Here is a 24,250-nt window from a genome sequence, read left to right as displayed (position 1 = left end):
ATGAAATTTTAAGCCTTGGAGCTGTTCAGGTATAATTCAAAGCAGGTGGAAGCTTTTCAGTTCTGAACTTGTCTGGCTCCTATGACACTGTTACTGAGCCACAAAGGTTTGATTTCCATGCTGCAGGAATGATCAGGGAGGAGCAGTCTGGTCTGTTAGTGCTCCTAGTGAGAGTGATCTGGTTTGGTGGCGTGATGCATCAATATTATCTTACAAATTGCTTCTCTCAAATCAGTCAACCCTTCTAAACCGGGGTTTTACAGTGTCATTAGAAGCCAATCGCAGGCAAGGACAAGTAGGCAGCAACTTGCAGGACTAGATGAGAGCTGAGATACTCTGATATTAATCTGAGGGAAGGAAGGAAAGGAAGGACAGAGTCCAAAGCATCAGTAACAGGGCTGCTACCACCCTGCACTCTGTTGGTTTTGATGTAAACCCTCTAGAATTAGGTACTGTCCTGTGGTATGGTTAGATCACCAGAGATGATGTGATGAATTATCTGTAGAAAAAACATTTTATTATTCTAACATTAGGAGAGGAGGTCTGAGCACCTCAGTGTCAAGAGACTGAGAGGTGCCAGCAGCTCTGCCCCGTGAAGGAGGAGGCAAGGCCAGGGAGTGTCACCCAGCACATCTGTTAGTGCAGCCAGGCTCCTGAGGGAGGCTCACATGTCAGCAGGTGAGGTGAGTCAGTGCAGGTCAGCAGGGCTTAATATGTGTCCAGCTAAAGGAAAACAAAGAAGCCACTCAAATTATTTCATTTTAAAGATTAGAAATTCACAAACAGTCAGTGAAGGTGGAGATGGCAAATTCATTGCTAATAGGGCTACCCATGCACTTTATCTTGCAAGAGAGAAGGAACTTGGAGTAGTATGCACTGCCTGCATAAATAACATTGTCCTGCAAATAAAAAGGATCCATGTCCTATAAATCATTTGGAAATGTACTGAGCTTCCCCTACAAACAAATTGGCTTTTTCATTCCTGCTTCTGTTAGAAGCTCTTTTTATTTTATTTTTTTTTAACAGTCTTGTTCCTTTGCCAGCTACAGTTTTTACATCTAAACTGGATTTATTCACGGGCAGTTTATATGTGTTTGTTCTTGTGCCAATGTTGTACTTTCTTGTACCTCAGTCTTCTTTCTTCCTGATTATTTTCCTCCCAATATATTTATAGATGGAGAGAGGATCTGATTGCTCTGTTTTGCTGAGTTAAGTGTACCAAGTCCCTTTAGGTCTTAAAATCAGCTTGCTGTTTCCTGATCTTCCCTTCACAGTGCCTGTACCATATTAGCTGGCAATTTTCCATGCTCTCTCTACTTTACTGAAGTCTAAATAAGCTTTTCTGCACTGCTCCTCCCTTTAAAAAGGGAAAAAACAACACACCACAAACCAGGTGTTTACTCAAAAAGAGGTACTGCCTAGCTTAACTCTAATGAGCCAGCCTCAGCCTAATTGCAGTAAAACAGGAATTGTACTGCAGTTTCTCATTTATTCCCTAATTATTCTTTGCCTTAAAATCTACTGTAAAGCCTTATGTATTTCTGGGGCCACACTCAGGGGGCCAAGTGATGTCCATTCCACTCCCTTTGCAAAATGACTGTTCAGCTTCTGCTCTTCACCAGCACTTCTGTAACTTCATGGATTTCTTGGATTCACTGTAAATCTGTATTACCAAGTGTCCAATTCACATGCCACTTCTACCAAGGTTCTCTAAGAGAAATGGCTTGTTATTTTTGGAGGCAATATCTCATTTATCATTACTGTAAGCTCCATATCACTACCAGGTAGTTCTTTCTTACACATTTGTGGTGGGGGACCTCCTGTAACTATTTTGGTGGCCTTTGCAATGTCTACCTCAGTCTGATTCTCTGGTTTTAAGTATAGCTTTTGATCTCCACACCGTGTTCTGTTCTTTGTAGTTTGTATGTTCATGCTTTACATAATTTTGGAGATTGTCACTCAGATGGCAAGAGATAAAGTTGTCTGTAGGATTTCTTCCCAAGCCTGAAATTCAGAGAGCAGCTACTTACACAAAGAGGGAGAAGCCATGTCCCTACAATTGCCCACACCCAGGCAGCATCCCACCCTCAAGGCTCTGCTCCTGCAGTATAATCACAGCAAATGTTCCTCTCAGGTGAGAACAGATTATGCCAACTCTAGGAGAGCTCAGGAAACAAAACTGATCCCTCTTTATCTTGAGGGGATTGGAAGAGTCTGGTGAGGATGAGCAGACTATGAGGCTACTCCTTGATGAGAGTATTAAGAGCCAGCTGGAGATGATTCACTTGTTTTGAGGAAAACCAGGCACACTGTATGGTCAGGTGTACCTGTTGCTTCTCAGCATGATTTATGTCATTTATAGGATTTATGTCATTTATAGTTCAGAGTGCCTCACTGGAACAGATGAATAGTTTTAGCACCCCCAGGAAACATTTTCCTTCTGCCATCCTATTAGAATCATAGAATGGTTTGGGGTGGAAGGGATCTTAAATATCTTGTTCCAACCCCCTGCCAGGGAAGGAACACCTGGAAGACCAGGTTTCTCAGTTGCCCACATCCAACCTGGCCTTGAACAATTCCAGGGATGGGGCACCCATAGCTTTTCTGGGCAACCTGTGCCAGGGCCTCACCACACTCACAGTAAAGAATTTCTTCGTAATATCAAATTGAAATCTACTCTGTTCTAGTTTGAAGCCATTCATCCTTTTCCCTTAGCAGGGACTGAGGGCAGTATTCAGACATCCAACAGTGTGGTTTTTTGCAGAGGCACTGAGTAAAGTGTTTTATTTGCACTCATATTAACATGGCTTTGTTTTATATGTTGGTCTCAGTGTCACTCAGACTGGCACAACAGAGAGGTGTGGGACTGTGGGATGGGGAAGTGGAGACATGTATCTGTGTTTGCTGCTGAGGAAATTGTGTGGGACTCTGCATCTTGCAATGTATTTTATAACATATTTTATTTCCTGTATTTTGATCAGAAAAATCCTCCTCACAATGCACAAGCTATTATGAGTAACATCCAGCTTCACAGTGGGGGAGCAAGAACCTTTATATTTTTGCTTTTGCTTGGTTATAAAGTCACTGTTTGGCAATTCCTCCCTGCTTACAAAGGCTTAGAGGAAGCTCTGAGGAGGAACGGATAATGTTTGCCTGTCTAATGATTTAAATATTGATATGTGGCTTAAAAATAGGAAAAAACAAAAACCCAACAACCAGCAACCACACAACAGGTAACAGGTTTTATTCAGTTTCCTGCATGGAGGCTGCTTATTTTAACTGGACAACAACCATTCTTCTGAAACTCAAATAAGGATGTCCTTGGGTTTTTCTGGCCACCCAAGGGGAAGCTGTTCTTTGCTTATATACTGCTTGTGATATTTATCTCCTTTATTTACCTCCTCTGGAGCTGTTGTTAACATTTTGCCTGAAACTGTCCCTGAAAATATTTTCAGGAGAAATATTCATTTTTTTAAAGAATAAACTGATAAATTATGAGCACTAGTATTTCTATGTAATTTTTAACTCAATCGACCAATTTGAGCCTCTAATATTGTCACTGCCCAGTGTGTTCTTTTCCATGAATGTCATTGAGGTGTTGGGGGAATCTGAGGTCCTCTACATCTCTGTCCTCTGCCATTGATCCAACTGAGCATCACTCTCATTACCTCAAGGTGCAAGTCTTTGCAATGCACTCATATACACAACTGAACCAACAACAGGACCTTTAGAAGCCTCTTGTGTCTGCTGACTAGAAGACTATTCCCTAAAGTCTTTCTTTAGGAAGAATTATCTAATTCCATGATGATTTATACCAGAACTGCTTTATGCCATTGCATTATGAAGGCCAGACCTTTTGGTATTAGGTGCCAAACAATCTGCAATAAATAATGTATTAATAATTGTTTATTGCCATTCTTTTTATTAAGAACTAAAACATGCTTGGCCACCTAAAAATATGAGTTGCATTTTTGGCTGCAATCCTTAATAGTGCAGACCTTGCTAGTCTCTGGATTCTCTTTATAGCTGGATCTTCGGCCTCAGAGTTTGACCTTAGTCTGAGAGTTCCTTGGGTTTCTATGACTTTGCTATGCATTTTTTACTTTGACCAGTTCAGTTTAGTGGGTACACAGGAAGATAACTCTTTGTGACCCCTATAATATCTCTGCCATCCAAATGAATTTACCAAAATTTAGGGGATGAATAGGGAAAGGTTTAAATAAGATGAAGACCTATTTCTTTTATGTCCCAGCACCTAGTCCATTTGGCAAAGGACATAAGGAAGGCTGGAGCTAACCTTGTTATGAAGTCACCAGTACTGAGGTATCTTCATGTGTTTCTGATATCCAAGGCAGTGTTGTCTGGGCAATGAGGAAAAAAGGTCTGCCCAGCATCCTCTTAGGAGCTGAAGGTCTCTGAGTCTTCTGAGAATTTTGACTGCCTGGCCATCATTGCCCAGAAAGGTTTTGGATGCCCCACCCCTGGAAGTGTCCAAGGCCAGGTTGGATGGAGCTCTGAGGAACCCAGTCTAGTGGAAGGTGTCCCTGCCCATGGCAGGGGGTGGAATGAGATGGGCTTTAAGGTCCCTTCCAACTCAAACCATTCCATGATTCTATGATTCCATTATATGAAAGTGTCATCCTGGGTGCCTCTGTATAATCTCCCCAGCTTTAGGTGGCTGTAGCGGGTTCAGTTCATATCCTGGGCAGAAACACCAATTAAGTGTAGTGGTTTGGTTCAAAATATCCATTACTTACTTATTTTGCTTCTGTGAGATAAGAATTAGGAGAAAACAAAGCAGGCACAAAACTTAAAAGAATATAAAGAAGTTTATTAACAGACCTAAACGAAAGAAAAAAAAAAAATCAGACTAAACCTTCAGAACACTTCTCCTCCCCCACCTTTCTTCCTTCTCCCACTGACAACATAAAAAGACAACTCTTGAGATTTTTTACCAGTCAGTTTACCACCTCTATAATAATCTCTTTTTCCATTCACTTAGGGAGAGGAGTCTCTCTTGCTCATGCTATGGAGACATCTCCACAAGAAACAGTTCTCTCATGGCTTCAATGTCACAGCAAGGTAGCTGCCCAGGTTGGTTCTCTGCTCACATGTGAGAGTTCCTTCCCTCAACTTACAGCTTTCCCCACAACTGCTTTTGAGGGTTCAATCTTGAGCTACTGGGGTACCATTTTAAGGTTGACCTGTTCAGAAGCAAAGGTTCTCTTCACCTATCTCTGGGAGCATCTACATTTCTAGGTACAGATGTCTTCTTCTTCCCTGGGACCAAGGGTCTTCATCACTTTCATCTCTCTCTGTTCAAGCTTCTCATCAAATCACAGCTACTTCAACATTTGCTTATTTCAGCACAGGTGCTTTTGCTCACAATTGCAGTTTGAACTCTCCATCCCCCCATGCTTTCATGAAATTACAACGGGTGCCCTGATGTATCACAGTCCATCACCATAGCTTTACAAGAGAATAGCAGCTTCTAGGTTTGAAGCATCTCCTCTTTCTCCTCTCTCGGGGCTTCAGCTCCTCCTTCTTTACTGACTTTGGTGTCTTTATGGTGTTTTCTTCACGTACCTTCACCTTTCCTCTTCCTCTGACTCAGGAGAGGATTGATGTCTGCAGGCTTCATCTGTTCTGGAGAATCTTACAGCACTAAGAGAGTTAATCTCACCCGGGCCTTGCAGCTGGAATTCGCCTTTTGCTGTTTGTCACCTAATTTCTGCCAGGTGGTGGCCAGAGCTCGTTTCAGTGTAGCATTTTATTTCGGTAGCCACACAGGGAGGGGCTGGCTGAGCTGCGGGGCCACCCGCACAGAGCAGGGCTGTGGATGGAACAGGGCCATGCAGCTCTGGGGTGGCTGTCTCCCGGGTGGCCTGGCTTGCACTGAGGGGTTTGCGCCGGGTGTCCAGCGAGCAGAAGCAGCTGAGATCTTCAGCCAAGCCAAGCCGCACTGCAGCTGACCCGGCCAGGCCACGCTGAGCAGGGCCTGGCCCTTCTGGGCCGCGCTGAGGGCCCCCAGTTACCTGTCTGGGAAGCAAGAGAGATTTCCCAGGGTTGATTTGTTCTTAAATGTGGATCACAGAGGCATGTCAAGCTTCTCAAGTGGCTTAAAAAAGTTGCCAATATTCAAACTAGCCAGTTGATTGGTTCTATTGGGTCTAGAGGAAGCTGTAAGCACCTCTTTGCAAAAGAATCACTTCCGTGGCTGATGGAGCCCTCTTTAACTAAAAAACCAAACTATGCTAAACCATGACAGTGGCTTAATCAGAAGCACCAGCCAAGCCACTGGAAATCAGTTTCCTAATGGAAATATTAAGGGCTGCTTGGGATGTTTCTGAACATGAGACACACAATGAGGGAAGGCTGACATTATCATAGTGTGGTAGTAGGTACCCAGTTAGATACTCCCTGAAGGAACTGCAGCCTGTGGAAGCATCTGCACTGGAGCAGGGAATGTGTGAAGAGGAGGGACCAGCTGAGAGGTGCTTTTATGGACTGACACTAACTCCCATTCCCATCCCCCTGAGCTGCTTGGGAGGAGAGGAGTCTGAAAAAGTGAAGCCAAGCCTGGGAGAAAGGGGGTGGGCTGAAGAGAGGTTTTATTTTAATGTCTGAGTTTGTCTCTTACTACCAAATTGTGAATAAATTGAATTAATTTCCCCAAAGTTGAATCAATTTTGCCAGTGGCAGTAACTGGTAAGCGATTTCCCTGTCTTTATCCCATCCTATTTTTCAGCCTATTTTCTCCTGCTGTTCTGCTGATGAGGGGGAGGGAGAGAGCATGTGGTTGGGAATTTGGCTGTTAGCCAAGGAAAATCCACCACAATTTTGAGCAGCAAAAATCTAAAAAGAAGTGGCCAGACAGTTACAGAATATTATTCTTTGGAACTGATCTAGTGGAATGGGCACATGGTAAATCTTCAATATTTGCATATGGAGGAGTGTCCTGTTACACTAATGTGTAATACCACTTTAACACCCTATTGCTCTTATTTGGAAGTTATTAGACTTTATGAATAGTCCACATAGGGTATTTTTGTCAATTAAAAAATTGCATTGCATAAAAATGTAATGAGAATTCAAAGGGTCCTAAGGCATAATTCTTGCAATTGCTTTAGAAAAAATCAGGATCAATACCATCAATTAAAAACTCCTGCATAGTGCAAGAACAGCATAAGGGAGAAAAAGATCAGGTAGCTTAGATTTGGTTGCTGTTATGTTTAACTAGATACTGTGTGTATTTAGAATATGAACTGCTTTTATTTTCTTCTCTGAAAACTAAAATGTAAACAGAGAGTTTTCATGCCCAAGATCTTGACTGAAACAGATACTTAGAAATGTTAAAGGTTGTGCTGGAATTATATCCCAGTTGGGAAGGAGCTGCCAGTTGGAGCAGGCAGAGTAACGTGGGCTTTCAGCTGTGAAGGACATGGAACAATTGCCTCTGGAGTGGTGCTTTTTTTGTTTTGTTTGGTTTTGTTCTGTTTTCTCCCCATCAAACTCCTTTCTTCAGCTTTTAACCTCAGAAAGACAGATCTAGTTCATTCATTATTACACATCTAGCTAAGTTTTTATTGCTAAGTGTAGCCTGTGTGAGATGTTGTTCACAGGAGTTCACAGAAAATTTGGTGTTTTCTTACAGTTATAGTGATGCCTTAGGTTTTAGCTTTTATATTTTCCAGATCCTGTACTGCCTAGTGTGTAACTCTGAAACTTCATATAGCCTGTTAGCTACTGTTCTCATGTTTTGGTTAGACATAACAAGCGCTCTCTGGACCTGAACTCAAGGACACCTTGTTGTCTCAGGCCCTGAAATAAGTAAACTGAGCCTCTGGACAGGGGGAGAAAACTTGGGTTAATTACGTCATTACTTGAAATTATAATTGGAGAATTAACCCTGGTATGCAAATGGACAAAACTTATAAAAGTGTGAAAAACCTGTGACCTAGGGTCCATCTTGGGTAGAGCCTTTTGACTGCCCAAGGTGTACCTTTGAAGGCCCTTCAAATAAATACATGCTTTTATTCTCTTAATCTTGTCTAGCCTCTGCTTTCAGGTAGCCACTTCAAGGCATCAATAGAATGGTTTAGATTGGAAGAGACTTTTGCATTTAGAGACTGGGACAAAAATTGGGCCAAACCTATCTGCAGATAGTAGTGGGTCAGAGGAATTTATAAACAAAGAGACCAAAGGAGGGAAAATTCAGAAAAAGGGAGACACACTAACATGGTGTTACAGGAGGTCAGTGGGAGGTCTGCAAAGAGCTGGAGGTATCCTGAGATACAACGTCCTGGATTGGATACTGTACTGAACACTGCCTCGTTTTTCTCATCCATGGAAGTGGTGATGAAGGAAGACTAGGATGAGTTTTTTCCTTTGTTTAGACTGAGCTCATGTTTTGGGCACTGGAACAGGCTCCCAGGCAAATGGTCACAGCACCAAGCCTCCTGGAGTTCAAGAAATGTTTGGACAGACAACGCTCTCAGACACATAGTGGGGTTTTTGGGGTGTCCTGTGCAGGGCCAGAAGTTGGACTTGATGATCCTTTTGGGTCTCTTCTAACTCAGGATATTCTGTGATTCTATATCTAATTTAAACCAGTGAAATTGCTGATGTTTTCTTTTTCTATCTTCCTTCATCTAAAGCAGGGATCCCCTATGGGATAACAACCAACCAGAATACAACTGGTTTAGAGATGATTAACAGAATCACAGAATAGAAAGGACCACAGTGAGACATCTGATCCAACCTGCCTGCTCATGCAGGGTCACCCCAGAGCACATGGCACAGGACTGTGTTCAGACAGTTCTGGAATATCTCCAGTGAGGGAGACTCCACACCTTCTCTGGGCAAATGATTAATGCTAACATTTTCTTGATAAGGTAGACTCGACATAGAACAGCAGAGTGATAACTACTATGTATAATTTGAATGTTCCTAGATATGAGATTAGCACTTTTGTTGTCTTTTCACTGGCGTTTCCTCTTTTTTTTCTTTTTTTGTTTTGTATTAAATTTTTGTGATTCCTTGTATGATCTCACTGCTTTTTATCATAGATGTTTCTCTACATCTCTCTCTTACAGGAGGCCAGGTGCTTTTCACAATTCTTCCTCATTATTCACACATCAGGCCATAATGTCCACTCTGCCTGGTGTAAAATAGGAGGGGCCAGATTAAACCCACTTTAATTAATGCTAAAAAGCAGAAGAAAAGATCCTGAGCATGCCTGTTCTCTTGAGCACTTTTGAGTGCAGATGCCCAGGATGTGCTCTCACAGAATTTTAGGTTGGATCAAGAGGTCACGTCTCTAACGGTGTGTAATTTTTAATCCTTTCTCTCCAGGTATTACCAGATAAGAGCTGGACTGAAGATCCCATCCAGGATTCCCCACAGGCTGTTTGCTACGGTTGCAGGACAGACAGGTAAGAAGGTGCCAGAGGAATGTGACATGACCACAGCTGGGGTAGGATGGAGAAGGAGAGTCTGTGTGGGGAACAGGTGAGCCTGGATTGGGATCCAGACCTGGTTTTCCCTTATAATCAGTAGTTGTTCATCTTTGTTCTGGTAAGGGTTTGTGTCTGGTATTGGGCTTGTGTCTGTCAGAAAAGGAGAGGAAATTCTCACCCTCTTATCTGAAAGCATCTCTCTTATATGTGGCTCCTTGCTGACAATTTTTCAGTTTAAAATTATGTTATGTATGTAAGGTTCTCTTTTTATTTATTTTTTCTTTTATAAATAATAATAAAAAAAGTATTGTTCAATTTGGAAGTCTGATTCAATTAAAAGGTAAAATTATTAGACAAGTTTTATAAAACACAAATAGTTATACCAAAATCTGAGGGAATCACCTAAAAAAAAAATCCCAAATTCAAAAGCTGAATAAATAAATTTCCTTGGAAAATCAATGAATATATAAATAATTTAGTCTAGACTTGGAAAAACATCTCGTTGTGAAAAATCCTCATGGAAGAAACAAATTTATTTTACAACATATTCCAGTGTAATTTGACTCGGCATATCCAGAATCCCCTGGAGTTTCTTTGATCTCTGGAAATGTCCTTAAATTACAGCAGTTTCAGGCATAAGTAGTCTTATACTAATGAAATAACCTCCTTTGAAGACAGCTAGAATTTTACTTTCTTGGGGCAAAAACTACTCAATAACAAACAATAAAAAAGCCAAACTACTCCTGTTTGGAAGAAACTGGTTTATACTTACTTTTTTTCCAGAAAAAATATTTTCTTTTCCTTCATACACCTTCAGCATCAAGAAAATACTGAAGATTCTTTCACCTCTTCTAGAAAAAATTCACGCAGACACATGGGCAGGGGAGAGGCGAGGCTGGCAGTGCAGTTACAGGATTAGCAGTTGACTTTCATAGTGCTAATGCAATCCAGACTGGGCTCTAATAGCTTTATAGGGCTAACATCAAGACAAGGGATATTTAAGCCATTAAGGCTTTAAACAGTTTCTCCTTGGCTATCTTTGCAAGTACTTCCTAATTGATTTCATACATCTGCAAGAGAGCATTATTTAATGGGACTGAACTTAAAAGTACACAGGCCATAATGTGGGTTTTTTTCATGCCACTGATCTCTCTCAGTATGTGGATAGCTGGAATAGGGCTAATTAAATTGCTGTGCATGTTTCAATAAGACACTCCTATTAAAATAGCATTACAACAAAACAAGGGTGATTTAAAATAGTGAATAAACTCCTCCCTCACCAGCAAGAACCACTATAAAATAAGTGGAATTCATGAGTTTGGTTTAAATGAAGTATTTTTAATCTTTCCATTTTCAGGTTTGTAGGATCTCTGAAAACTGAGAATATATTTTGGAAATTATTATGTAAATTCATAAAGTAAAAACTGTGAATATATGCAGTAATAAAATGTATAAAATATGTAAGTATATAAAATAAAAAAGAGGGAGTATTTATCTTCCAATGCACATGGCTTTTTATTTTTATTAAATGTGCAGGATTTACAATAAAACCTTGGAAACTGACAGCATTAGCAATGTTTTCTTCCCACTAGATGTTTTCCGCAACAGAGGCAAAAAACCTGCAGTTTTCAATAATTCAACAGAGGGAAAGCTGAAGTCTGACTGGGTAGTCCCTTGGTGGTGACCAACTAGGTGTACTAGAACTCCATCCATGGCACAGGACTGGCAGGTTGCATGGGAAGCCTTGGTGACCTACCACGTGGTCCACAGTTTGTCCACATCTTGTCTACAATTTAGGAAGACAATGGGCTGTGTGGCTTAATCAAATCACAGGAGAGCTGTGTTGGAGCCCAGGAGCCCCTGTGGTGTGGTCACTCATGTCCTCAAAGGCTGACTGTTAGCTTGCATTGAGTCAGGGTGCATGAACAGGAATATGCTGTGAACATAAATATATTCATAAAAACATATACATTTCATTCATACTCCTGAGCATTTTTAACAAGGTGTGTTTCCTTATGGACAAGACAAGACTGGTGGCTGGTGAATTTTCACAGAATCATGCAATCATAAATTTTGGAAAAGACCTCCAAGATCAAGTCCAACCTTAGGTCCGAATACCACCATGCCCACTAAACCATGCAGTGGAGTGACGCTTCTACTTGTTTTTTGAACACTTCCAGGGATGGTGACCCCACCACTTCCCCAGGGAGCTTGTTCCAATGCTTACGCACTCTTCCAGGGAAGAAATTTTTTCCTTATATTCAACCTGAAACACCCCTGACTCAATTTGAGGTAATTTCCCATTGTTCTATCACAACTTGTCGGGGAGAAGAGACTGACCCTCACCTCCTTTCAGGGTGCTGTAGAGAATGATAAGGTCTCCCCGAGTCTTTTCTTCAGACCAAACCACCCCAGCTCCCTCAGCTGCTCCTCGTAGGACTTATATTCCAGATTAAGGTCCTCATTTTTGAGCAATGAAAAGGAGAGAGGGAACAAGGCTTGTTGTGTACAGTCTTCAGTTGCTGTCATGCAGGTTTTGTACCCCCACAAAATTTAGCCTCCTGCTTTTAAATAGATACCATGACTGAAGCCTGATTTGGGCTTGTGAAGAACAAATTATGCTCTCTGCTCATTCATGTGCAGCTTGTAACAGCACAAACTCCATTGCCCTCAGCACCCCTCCTACAGGGCTGCGTTAGTGCAGACATATCCTGAAGTTAAACTCTAGAAATGCCTTTCTGAGTGGATTTATGGGGCTTTGGCCTCGGATGCTCCTCAGCAGCTTGGCTTGTTAACATCACCATGTGATGGTATCTGCCTGCAGCATACAGTGGGCTGAGCCTGTGGGATCCAAGCACGAACAGCTAGAGGAGCAGGGAAGGTGAATATGCCATCTCACAATTATAATTTGTATAATTAGCTCCTTGGCTGAGTTGTCATATGACCCACTAAGTGTCTTCCATAAGATTTTAAGCTACTGTATAAATTTTGGGGCAAGGATTCATAGAAGTAATAAATATGCAGTCATTCACTGATTTCCAGGCTACAGGCACAAGCTGAAAGACTGCAGGAGTTTTTCTTAAAAACCTGTATTTAAAACATTTTTTTTTTCCCTTAAGCATGCAAGATCATTCCTCAAAACACTGGGAGAAAGAGCACTGCTAAGAAACAGTTAGGATTAGCTGTTTTATCTTCATTTTCTGCACTGTATGAAAGAGGGGAAAATGGAGACCAGAGCAGTACAGAAGAAGACTAGTTAAAGAACATGGTATGCATGGGATAAATCTTGGCAGCATTATTGCCAACAGAGGATATGAGGGTGAATTACATTGTTGAAGATGCCTGATAAACCCAGTCTCAGAAAGAATATAAATTTCCATTTCATCTGCAGTGTTTTGCAGTAGTCTACACACCACTTGAATGCATGACTGTTTTGAGAGAGAATATTCTTTAGTAGTGAAAGTTGCAATTGGGTTTTTTTGTAAGTTTTCAACCCACTATGCCTCACTCCCATGTAGTGCCACCAGGGATACTTGTTTGCTACCAGCTTGCCTACTTGTTTACCTTACAGGCCAAGGAAATTGTTTTGCTGGGTGAACATTAAGAAAAAAAAGTATTTTGCATGGCATATAACTAAAGAAATTACTCAGGACTGTTGTGTCCTGATCTCCTTTTTACTCCACCCAGAAGTACCACATTACCAATTCTCAACACTCTAAATAGACAAATGTTTTTGAAAACTTGACCTGAAAATGTAATTACAAGTAATACAAAGTGTGTAAGAAAAAATTATCACCAGCTATGCTAATCTTTATTAGACTGTAGAAGTCTTCCATCTAATTTTAGTCAATTAAATTGGGTTATTGTTTAAAAGTCCAGAAAGCCAAGGACAGCCAGGAATGTGGTTCTTTCTTAATTTTTCTCATAAAAGGCAGGGGAGATAAGATACAATATTTTTTCCAGACAAGTCAGGAAAAAGTAGCTGTGATTGCCATTACACATTAACTCTTTTTATTGGTGATGTAAAGGTGTTTCATGTACCCACAGCCTTATGCTTTGTCATAAAATGGAATACCTGACTTTAGGTGACAAGAAGAAGCACAATTTCAATTGTGGTATGCAAAGAAAAATAAAAAAGTGGGACCATCAGAAAATCATGTATAAATATAATCATTTAGGTTAGAAAAGATCTTGAAGATTGTGTCCCACCATTAACCTAACACAATAAAGTCCACCACTAACCCATGTCCCTAAAGCAAAGAACATTGCTGTCACCTCTGTCTGAACTATACAAGTTCATGATAATCCACACTGAACTCCTTTTCCTATAAATTAAATTATATTTAATTAAATTAAGTTTGTGGCTACCTTGCACCTAAGACATAATTTGAAGGGGTTTTTGCATTTCTGATATGCTCCATAATTAACTGGTTTTGCCTGTTTTTAATAAACAAGGGTTGATCTTAATCTCCTCGTTAATGTTTGACTATCTCAGAGCAGTTCTCAGTGAAGGAATTCTGCTTCGATTATTAAACAGAAACCTTTTCTTGTAAATGGCTTCTTAATGGAGTCAAAACAAACAGTTGCAGTTAGTTGCTCATTAGAGCAAGGAGAAACAGCACCATGACTTGTGGAACAGTATGAAATTGCAGTCATTAGTTTCAATAACTTTTTGAAAGGTAATTTCTTCCTCCATTAAGTGAAGGTAAGGTTACTGTTTTTGAAGTATGAGGAAAAGGGGTAGAAATTTATGCTTTAGGAAACACATGGGTTTGTTTTCAAAGCTTATTAAAAGTAATCTGAAAATAAATATGCATTTTCTATATAAAATAAAGCATACCTTATAAATACAAATTTTATCCAGAAGGGACTTCACTGTGAGAGAAGATGTTTTGGGGATAAATTGTCTTAGAAAACTTCAGCTGTGAGGTCATAAGAGATGACCCCATCCCTGGAAACATTCAAGATCAGGGTGGATGGGGCCCTGAGCAACCTGGTCTAGTGGAAGGTGTCCCTGCCCATTGCAAATGGGTTGGAACAAGGTGATCTTTAGGTCCCTTCCAACCCAAACCATTCTATGATCCTATGGTCAGACATTTTAAGAATTGTTGATTCACAATCTAAACAGAACTAATTCCATGATATTCCAAGAGAAAAGGAGAAAGAAACAGAGAAAAAAATAATGAAAAGGAGTAAAGAGAAGATCTTTCTGACTGATGTGATACTTGTGTGCATGTCTCAACCGTCTTCCAGTCAACACCTTTCATAAATGCCTCAAAGGATGGAAGCTGAAGAGTATTTGTGGCTACAAGAATTTCCATGGTAGACTGTCAGCTAAGCTGGAAACCCTCACTTTCCCCCTCCAGAAGCTGGGGCAGATCACTCAGATGAAAATGGTGTAGACCCCACAATGTTGGAGATGCTGAACAGCATCCCAACCCAAAACTGAGACCTGGTCAGTGTAGAAAGCCAAAACTGGGAAGGGTCTGCAAGCACCAGCACATGCCATGAGTCTCTTCCCCTGGACAGTGAGTCTGAAACACAAAACTTCAACATCAGTGGCCACCTGAAGGCCTGGCTGAGACAGAATCCAACTGTTCGTATGCAGAGAGCCAACACAGCATTCCTGCTGCTTGGGCCCAAGGATGAACTTCAGCTTTGGCGTTAAATCAGCCATGCAGCTGTTTCAGACCTACCACTCCAGTGTGATCTGGCCTTCACAAAGCTCTCTATTTTTCCAGGTTCACTTACGTGCCTTAAATTTCCCCACACAGTGATTCTTGCTGCCTTCACTCTGATGTAAGGTTCAGTCTTGAGATTCCTTTAAAATCCAGTACTGCTCTAAACATTGGAGAGTCATTTACACCAATTCAGAAGATAAATTCCACCCAGACAACACTTTCCTTCTTTTCTGCACTGATGAAAAATTATGTGGTGTCCTATTGTAATGTCCCGTACTTTACTCAGAGAATTTTGCTGCCTGAATTAATATTTGGAATAAATATATGGAATGTCAGCTACAGACCTATATAAACACAACAAATTAATATTTGCTCACACAAATTTCCAAAGAACAGAATTCTTTTCAGATATGAATTCTCTGACTATACAAGGCTCTTAGGCAACTAGCAATGAGTTTAGAAACAGAAATAAACACTACAAAAATAGATTCTGTTTGTTTTAACAAAGCATTAATCATTTAAGAAAACTTTCTGCTGATCCCACGCAGGTCAGTTATTCTATTGTCTCAAATTTCAGCAAGTCTGAGAAATGAACCATGGTTTATAGAACAAATCAGTGATAAGAGACTATATTTATGTTAGGATCCTAATGAAGTGAGGGCTTCAGTGGATTGATGCCACATTTGTCCCTACTGGGTCTCTCATGGACCGCTTAGGTGGCATTCTCCTGGCACCTACGTGTGTACACAATCTCCCCTTCGCAGGTGGTCGCGAACAGCCGCTCACACACACAGTCTGTGCACGAACGTTCTCTGCGTGCTATTCGGAGGTGTTTAATGACAACACACCCGAAGAGAGCAGAGGCAAGAAGAACCGCCAAACCAAAAGCTTGCACCAGTTTTATCCCAAAAACTCCCAAAGGCGGGCAGAGCATCCAAAACCTATAGTCTGAGGGCTAGGGGGCAGAGGCAAGGTTGAATGACATAACAGGGGCCAATGGGAAAAGGGATGGGAGGGGGGAGAGGACCAGCGACCAGCAGAATCCAGACAAAGAGAGAACTTTCTAGCACAGTGTTGTAAGGAGAGACCACTTTTAGGGCAACTTGGGGGGTGTAAAGTGGATTTAGCTACCACAACAGGATCCTTCGTAAAAGGAAATTAATAAGACATCTTGCTTTTATCATCACTGAATCTGTGTATGGGTAGAGAGGTAGTTTTATATAATTCTTTCCGTGAGGCTAATTCAAAATATCAAAAGGCAAGTTTAAGATAAAGGATTCATCTCAGAAATGTGCACCTTCAATCAAAAGTCACACTGAGGGAGAAAACATCCTGAACTTTTTGATCAAGGAATTTTAAAATTATGGTTTCTCCTTTAGAAATATAACATCCCAATTTATTCTAAATATAAATATGCTAAACATAATATTTCAAAACTAAAACAAGTCTCTTCAAAAATTTAAATATGAAAATGATTATGCACTGAATGAGTTCATGCCTGAAAAATGTTGTCTTTGCACTTTCCAAGTAGGCTTATTTTAGCCCTGGAGGGTCTGCATGAGTGTTGCTCTGCCAAAGAACGTGTATTTTCAACATTCAGCAACTGGGTTTTCGAACTTTCTTAAAAGCAGATTTGCGACTCACTACATGAGGCATATTCAACCCTGGTTTCTTGATTTCAGACCCTAAATTTTCAGAAGTCACTGCTTATTAGTATAGGTTTGGTTTTTATTAATTTTTTTGTTCAGTCTGGAACACTAAAGTTTCAATAGAAAAGTACTTGAAACTAGGATATCAAAATGGGCAAACTAAATAACATATCACAGCTTAAAGTCTGCAATAAAATCTAATATTACCTCTTCACTGAGTGCCAAAAAGGTGATAAAAATGGACAGCTTGAAACAAATTATGCAAATCTTGACAATTGACTGCTACAAACTAACATATAAAAATTTTATATATATATCACAAGAAGAAAAAAAACCAGAAAATGTACCCAGAATTCTGTGCAGGAGACAACTCTGTTTTATCAGCAAAGCTCCTTGAAGTTTGTCATCAGAGCCAAAACCAGGGTTTGTCCTAGTGGTTCATGGAGCTGTAAATTCCTGTGAGCTTCAAGTGCCTGGAATGTTGGTGCAGCAGATTTAAGCAGGTTAAGATTGAAGAATGGGTGTATTGGTTTGGCACAGCCTGATTTTGGGTAGCAGGGGGCCCAGAAAGATGGCTCCTGTGAGGAAGCTGCTGGAAGCTTCCCACCATGTCCAGCAGAGCCAATCTCTGATGGCTCTGAAGATGGAAATTCTGCTGGCCAAAACTGGGCCAATGAGAGAGGTTGGTAACGCCTCTGTGATGACAGATTTAAGAAGAAAATCAAGACAAAGTCACAGGATTTTGGATTCTAGTCAGAGAAGAGGAGGAGGTGAGAACATGTGAGGGAAAACAACCTGGTGGCACCAAGGTCAGTGGAGAAGGAGGGGCAGGAGGTGCTCCAGGCGCCGGAGCCGAGGTGCCTCTGCAGGCCGTGGTGCAGCCCATGGTGAAGCAGCTGTGCCCCTGCAGCCCCTGGGTCCATGGGGGATGCAGAGATCCACCCACAGCCCCTGGGGATCCACGGGGGATGCAGAGATCCACCCACAGCCCCTGGGGATCCACGGGGAATGCAGAGATCCACCCACAGCCCGTGGAGGAGGTGTCCGTGCCAGAGCGGGTGGATGCCTGGAGGAGGCTGTGATCCAGTGGGAGACCCGGTGGAGAGAGAGGGCCCTGCTCCCAGGCTGGAGCAGCCTGGCCTTGGAGCACTGGACCCTGTGGAAGGAGAGAGCCATGGCACAGCAGTTTTGGGAGGGCTGTGTGCCCATGGGAGGGGCTCAGGCTGCAGCAGGGGCGGTGTGGCTGCTGCTCCTGAGAATGGACCCACGCCAGGGAAGTTCACAGAAAACTGTCTCCCGTGGGAGGGACCCCACAGCCTCACAGGGGAGGACTCCTCTCCCGGAGCAGTGGAAGGAAATCTTGGTGATGAACTGACCAGACCCCCATGCCCTGTCTCCCTGAGCTATCTGTGGGAAGGAGGGAGGGGCTGGGGAGGGAAGGTGTTCTAAGGTCTTGTTTTACTTCTCATTATCCTCCTCTGATTCTGTTAGTAGTAAATTCACTTTGCAACTTAAGTTGAACCTGTTTCACCCTTGAAGTGCTTCTCCCGGTCCATATCTCACTCATGAAGCGTTCATTATTTTTTTTTCCGTTTTCTCTCCTCTGCCCAGCTGTGGCACGGGAGAGTGAGCGAGTGTCTCTTGTGGGTGCCTGGTGTGGGGCCAGTGTCAAACCATGACAACAGGTATATTGTCTTTCTAGAGATATGATAGATAAACTGAAAGTTTGTCCTGCATCATTTGAATTCAGTGTGAATTCAGAGCAGTATCATGTGTAACTGGCAGCTCTAACAACTCATATTCCCTTGAGGAAGGATATATCAGAGGCAATAGGACACACTGAAAAGGGGTCTAGAAAACACTAAAAGATTCTGCAAAAGAGGCTCATGTGCTGGATTTATGTTAGCTAAGCAAGAGGTAGAAAACGGAATGTTTTCATAGAATCATTTAGTTTGGGAAAGCCCCCTGAGATGACCCAAGTCCACCACTAAATCATGTCCCTCAGTGCCACATCCACGTGTCTTTTAAATACCTCCAGGGGTGATGACTCAACCAGTTCCCTGGGCAGACTCTTCCAGTGCTTGGCAAACCTTTCTGTGAAGAATTTTTTCCTAATATACAATCTGAACCTCCCCTGGCTCAACTTGAAGCCATTCTGTTTGTGCTACCACTTGTTACCTGGGAGAAAAGAGGAACTCCCACCTCACAACTTCAATGCAATTGAAGTCCATTGATCCAGCCTGAATAGATCGCTTTGTGGAGCCTTTCTACCCTCCAGCAGATCAACACTCCTGCCTAACTTGGTGTCATCGGCTCTTTTCTGCTGTCATCTTCCTGTTTTTCTAAAAGCTGCTTTTTACATTTTTTAAATAGTTAAACTCCTAAAAGAAAGGGCACAGGCATCTTTGTTGAAGGCTGTGAATCACCAGTTAAGGGATGATCTATGGATCTAAAATGCGGAAGGGAGTGCGGGATTATATGAAGGAGCATGCAGCATGCCTGTATCCAGGTGTTGGAGGGGCTCCCCAGTAACAAGATCATTTATTGTGATTTTCATTTATCTCAGCCTCTTCTATCTTACTTTCATATTTAGCAGGTAATTCCGCAATAAAGAATTTGTTACATAACCAAGGTGATAATAAAGTGTCAGCAGCATTCAAAATGAAAGACTGGCGTCTAGTAGGAGCTAAATTATTATGATTTCAGAAAGGGGCAACTGTATTTTTGTATGGGGACTACATTTAAGACTTTCTTAAAAAAAAAAACAAACTTATGGATGGTGGATTATATCCCAGTGTTCTGCTTGGCAAATCATTATGGATTACAGACATGCTGCAGGGAGTGATGGGTCCTTGAGAATACAGGTGGTCAGGATTTCATAGTGACTATGGGATGCAGAACATCTTAAAAATTAGGATTTAAGTATCCTGAGATCTATAGATGACAGTTAGATGTTGGTTTAAATAACAGTTGTTAATTAAGAAGTCAATATTAATTCATTAGAACATATGTATATATACTCTTACCAGCTAGAGGTAATGATAACTCTGCCCTGGGGAGTGTGTCTTGCATGATTTATATATTAGCTTTCTAACAAACCTTATTTCACCAAGCTTTCTATACCAGCAGGAAACAGTTGTCTTGTAATGATATGTTAGGCTATATTCGAAGGGCAGGGAATAAATCATCTGTAACCTGAGTTATGGCTGTGAGGTGGAAGAAGCCTTGGAAATCTGTGGCTAAGGGTAAAAATAATCTTATCTAAGTGCTGAAATCTGTGCTGTGGGTGTCTCTACCTAAGCTAATCAACCAGTCTCCTTTTATAGCCAGAGGAGAGAAACAGGTAATTTGAGGGAGTAATTTAACATACCTATTTTAATATTAGTTGAATCACACCTATTTCTGTCCTTTTACTATAAAAGAAGTTGCAGGAACTTTCGCAAAGACACATTTCTATTTTGCTTGTAAAAGACTTGGCACAAAAAGGCTGTGATTGCAGCCTGTGCCTTCATGTATGTATGCAAATTAGGCAAGTAATAATAAAAGATAGGAGAAGTGACATAGTCAACACAGAAAGAAGATGGTGCTCTTGTCTTTCCCAGCAAATAATCAAAGATGGCATCTTGATTAAGGATTTTACATTATGCTCCTGAAGGGTTTTCTCAGGGTAAAAAATAAGAGAAAAGAGAAGATTCCAGTGTGATAACAACTTTCTTATCCTTTTCTTAGAAATTCTGTCTGGCACTAATTGAAAAAAATCCACTGTATTATGTAAAAAATGAATTAACATTTTCCTTCCGTAATGCAATTGTAATTTATTAATTGAAAATGAAATTGTGGAAGTGGGGTAGTTTGGTATTTATATTTTCTAAGACTAAAACTATGACTATATTTTCACCATAAATTTCATAAATGAATGAAAAATGTCCTGGGAAATAGAAGCTGGGTTTGAATTTTGACAAACCGGGAATTTAATTTTAGGTTCAGCAAAGCATTCTGTACTATTAACAGATCTCTAGGACATTACTCTGTGGTCAGTACCACTGAGTTTACACTATGTATGAGACATGACCATAAACTAGAAAAATTAGAGAATTTTCTGTGCCTTCCAGTGTATATATAGGCCTTTTACAAGAATTTGCTTTATTTAGTATTCCAGCCAAGGAGTACTGGTTGGTTTAATTTCCCGTTGATATCACTGACAGGGAGTGCTCTGAAAATTCCTATAGTCTAGAGGTTAAACCAGGGAACACAGACAGCAGGACAAAATGTGTCTTATCTGTAAAATGATGGCACTGCTTCAGAGATGCAAATATTTATATAATTTAATAACCTTCCAAACATGTAAGATAAGTAAAAGCATTCAAAATAGCTAGAGACATACACCCTCCAGCAGCTGCCTCAAAATATTCCATCTGAATAAAAGCTATGTCCCAGGTAAGACAATGATGCCACAACAAGAGGGAGAAGTTATGCTGATTTGCGCATCAATTCTTTTAGGTCCAGAAAAGGCCATTTTTATAGCTATTCTGAACTGCTCTAAACCTAAGCCATAGAGCTTTAGCCAGAGCTTTGTGTGCAGGGCACAGCTCCAGTAAGTGAATTGTGACATATCTTTGTAGAAGTATGTTCAATATTAATTTTAGAAGAGGCAGGTGGTTTGGGGCTATTGTTTTTGGGTTAGGTTTGTCATTTGTTTCAGTTTTTCTTTTCCATTTCCACTTCAGAGGAAGGATTGTCCTGCTTTGTGTGAATAACTTTTTAGTGGAAACAATTGGAACATTCACTGCATTTCTAGCAGCTGCAGTCAGAGACATATGATGTCCACTCTTGTAGCTTTAATTAGTATTCATCTACTTTTTCTTTTTTTCATTGCTAAAATAAGCTAAAAAATTCAGATATAATCAGTTAGACAGGGCCTTTAGCCACATAATCTAGTGAAAGATGTCCTTGCCCACAGCAGTGAGGTTGGAATTAGACGAACTTCAAAGATACCTTCCAAATCAAACCATCTTATGAGTCTATGATTTTACGCATGAATTGCCATGATCAGACTGAGCAAAGAATATGGATTTGAATTTTGTTTTGAATTTCAATTATGTTTATAATTGCCTTATATACCCATTAAGTGTGTGAAGAATGTGTTAACAAATTGGTCCATTTATGTTGGGGCCCTCCCCCTGCCGTGGGGTCCTGGGAGAGGGGCCCTGGGGGGGAGACACGGGGTTTCCCTCGCCCCTGGTCAGCCTCCTTCCCCATTGGTTGTTTTGAACGGGCAAGAACCCTCGGGTCCCGTGATTGAGCAGTTCCTCGGCAGAGCTCCGGCCATGCGGCTGGAGAAATAAACATCTCTCTGAAACATCTATCAAGAATCGGTCCTTATATATTTCTTTTCCACTGGCCTCGTTGTTTGATACACGTGTTGCAGTATCCCCACTGTAACAAATGGTAGAGAAATGCTGGCAAGACACCGATCCCTAAGGACAGAAAATTCATGAGTAAAAACCACTCTAGATCTTTCCCTTCTCACCTTGGTTTGGATATTCTCTCTAAATTATGGAGGAACTGTGGAAAGACTCTTGGCTCTCCGAGCTGCATATGGACATTTATCTTAAACTTGAAAAGATTCTTGAACAACGATTTGTAAATTTTAGCTTGATTCAAGCTCAAAAAGAACTGAAACACTTCCTGGCATGGTTGTTTAAGAACTTTTTGTATGTTTCTTGGGATTTAATTCTTACCAAAGACTTTTGGAATACTGTTTGGACACAGTTAATTTTTGAGTCAAAATATGTGCCGATGGAAGACTATTTCCGTGAATATTATTTAATTACCGAGACTGTTGAGCAATGTCAGCTGTGTCTTGGCAAAGGGAAGCATGCCTCAGAGTCTGTGTGACCCAGGCCACATGGACCGAGCGCTCTGTGAGCAGCAGCGAGGCAGTTCCTGCGCGCGGGCGGAGCGGCGCGAGCTGCAGTGTCAGCAGCAGAGCGAGGTGCGGCGGGAGCGGGGTGACCCGGCAGTGCCTGTCTGGCCCCACGCAGCGCGTGGTGGAGCGAGCCCCGTGAACGCCTGACCAAGAGGGGCGGCGCATGGGCGGAGGCCGGTGGCGATGGCAACACGGGGCCGCGCAGAGCCCAGACACGCGCTGGAGCAGCGCCGCTCAGAGGGCGCGGAGCAGCCGCAACGCAGGGGCCTGGCCGGGACATTGGAGATGGCGAGGCAGCAGCTACGTGGGACAAGCAGCCACGACAAACACTCAAGCATGCGATAGGAGAAGTTGTAGCAACAAAATCACAGGAACTGTGAAATGGTACAATGTAAAAAACAACTATGGATTTATAACATGAGATGATACAGGGGAAGATTTATTCATCCATAGAACTGCCATTAAAAGGAATAACCCTAAAAATTACCTGCAAAGTATAGGAGATGGGGAAGTTGTACAATTTGATATAGTGCAAGGAAAGAAGGGTTTACAAGCAGCAAATGTTACTGGGCCTGGAGGTATTCCGGTCAAAGGCAGCCGTTATGCACAAAATTATAAACAATATCCATCCCAGCAACTTCCCCACCCACAACCTACTTTCCCCTTTTACCCTATACCCAGTATGAGCCCTTTCCTAAATTTACCCCATCCCCAGTTTATTCCTAATCCGTTTTTCACCCCATGGTTTCCCTATACAATTCCCTTTCCCTACAACTCCTCTCCGATGCTGAGGGGGGAAGGAAAAGGGAGAGGGAAGAAATTAAACCCTCTCCTGCCTCAGTTTCCCCACAAAGCATGCCCAGAGAGTCCTGTCTTCCTTAAGATGTTCCAGAGAATCTGTTTGGACCTTTAAAGACTCAGGAGGGTGTTGCTGCCTGTTCTGAGCTTCCCCTCCCCCTCCCCAAGACACGTGCTCCTGCCCATGTGCTCCAAGCTCCTTTGTTCCAAGCGCGGGCAAAGCCAAATGTAACTCAGACTCTTTAGCAGTGTCTGATTGGCCGGTCACCCCGGGTCCGCCCCCAGTCCTCCCCTTTCCCCTTCTCCTAATAAAAGATGGTTGAGGGGAGGCTCCGCGCTCTCTCTCAGCTCAGCTACTTTCCTGTGAACATCTCTGGTTGTCTGTCTCATTTGAAAGCTTCTAACTGCAGGGAATTGTGCGAGCAGGGAGCTATATTTCTCCCTCTTTGCTTCTGCTGATGGTATTAGCTCTGCAGCCGATTCAGGTACCGATTTTAGAGCTACTAAAATGCTAGATCGCCCGTGCTACCTCTCAAGGCTGCTCGAGGCTTTCTAAGGCATTGAAATACAAGCGCTAGCCGGTATAAAGCTGAAAAGATACCTTCCACAGGAGGGTGGCTTGTTATGTTTTGAAACTGTCCTTGTTGTTTTCAATGTTAAGTTTTAAATCTCTTTTGTTAAAAATAAACGGGTGAAATGTCGGGGTCCCTCCCTCTGCCATCTGGTCCTGGGAGA

The 24,250-nt window shown here is 41.8% G+C and overlaps 1 protein-coding gene across 8 annotated transcripts in view; it reads left to right on the top strand.

The window, feature by feature from the left end:
* Positions 1 to 24,250, top strand: part of FAM135B (family with sequence similarity 135 member B) — a 272,998-nt gene that overhangs the window by 150,489 nt on the left and 98,259 nt on the right. For 7 of the 8 annotated variants that reach the window (XM_048286585.1, XM_048286583.1, XM_048286591.1 and 4 more), the window contains one exon: positions 9,355 to 9,434. In XM_048286585.1, the coding sequence (XP_048142542.1) occupies positions 9,355 to 9,434 (80 nt within the window). Of the gene's footprint in view, positions 1 to 9,353; positions 9,435 to 24,250 lie in introns of those variants that run through there. The other variant, XM_048286586.1, reaches the window with a different exon arrangement.

The sequence above is a fragment of the Corvus hawaiiensis genome, chromosome 26, assembly GCF_020740725.1.
Source record: "Corvus hawaiiensis isolate bCorHaw1 chromosome 26, bCorHaw1.pri.cur, whole genome shotgun sequence".
Taxonomy (NCBI): domain Eukaryota; kingdom Metazoa; phylum Chordata; class Aves; order Passeriformes; family Corvidae; genus Corvus; species Corvus hawaiiensis.
Note: the sequence above shows the minus strand (reverse complement) of the source record. Positions and strands in the feature narration are given on the sequence as shown.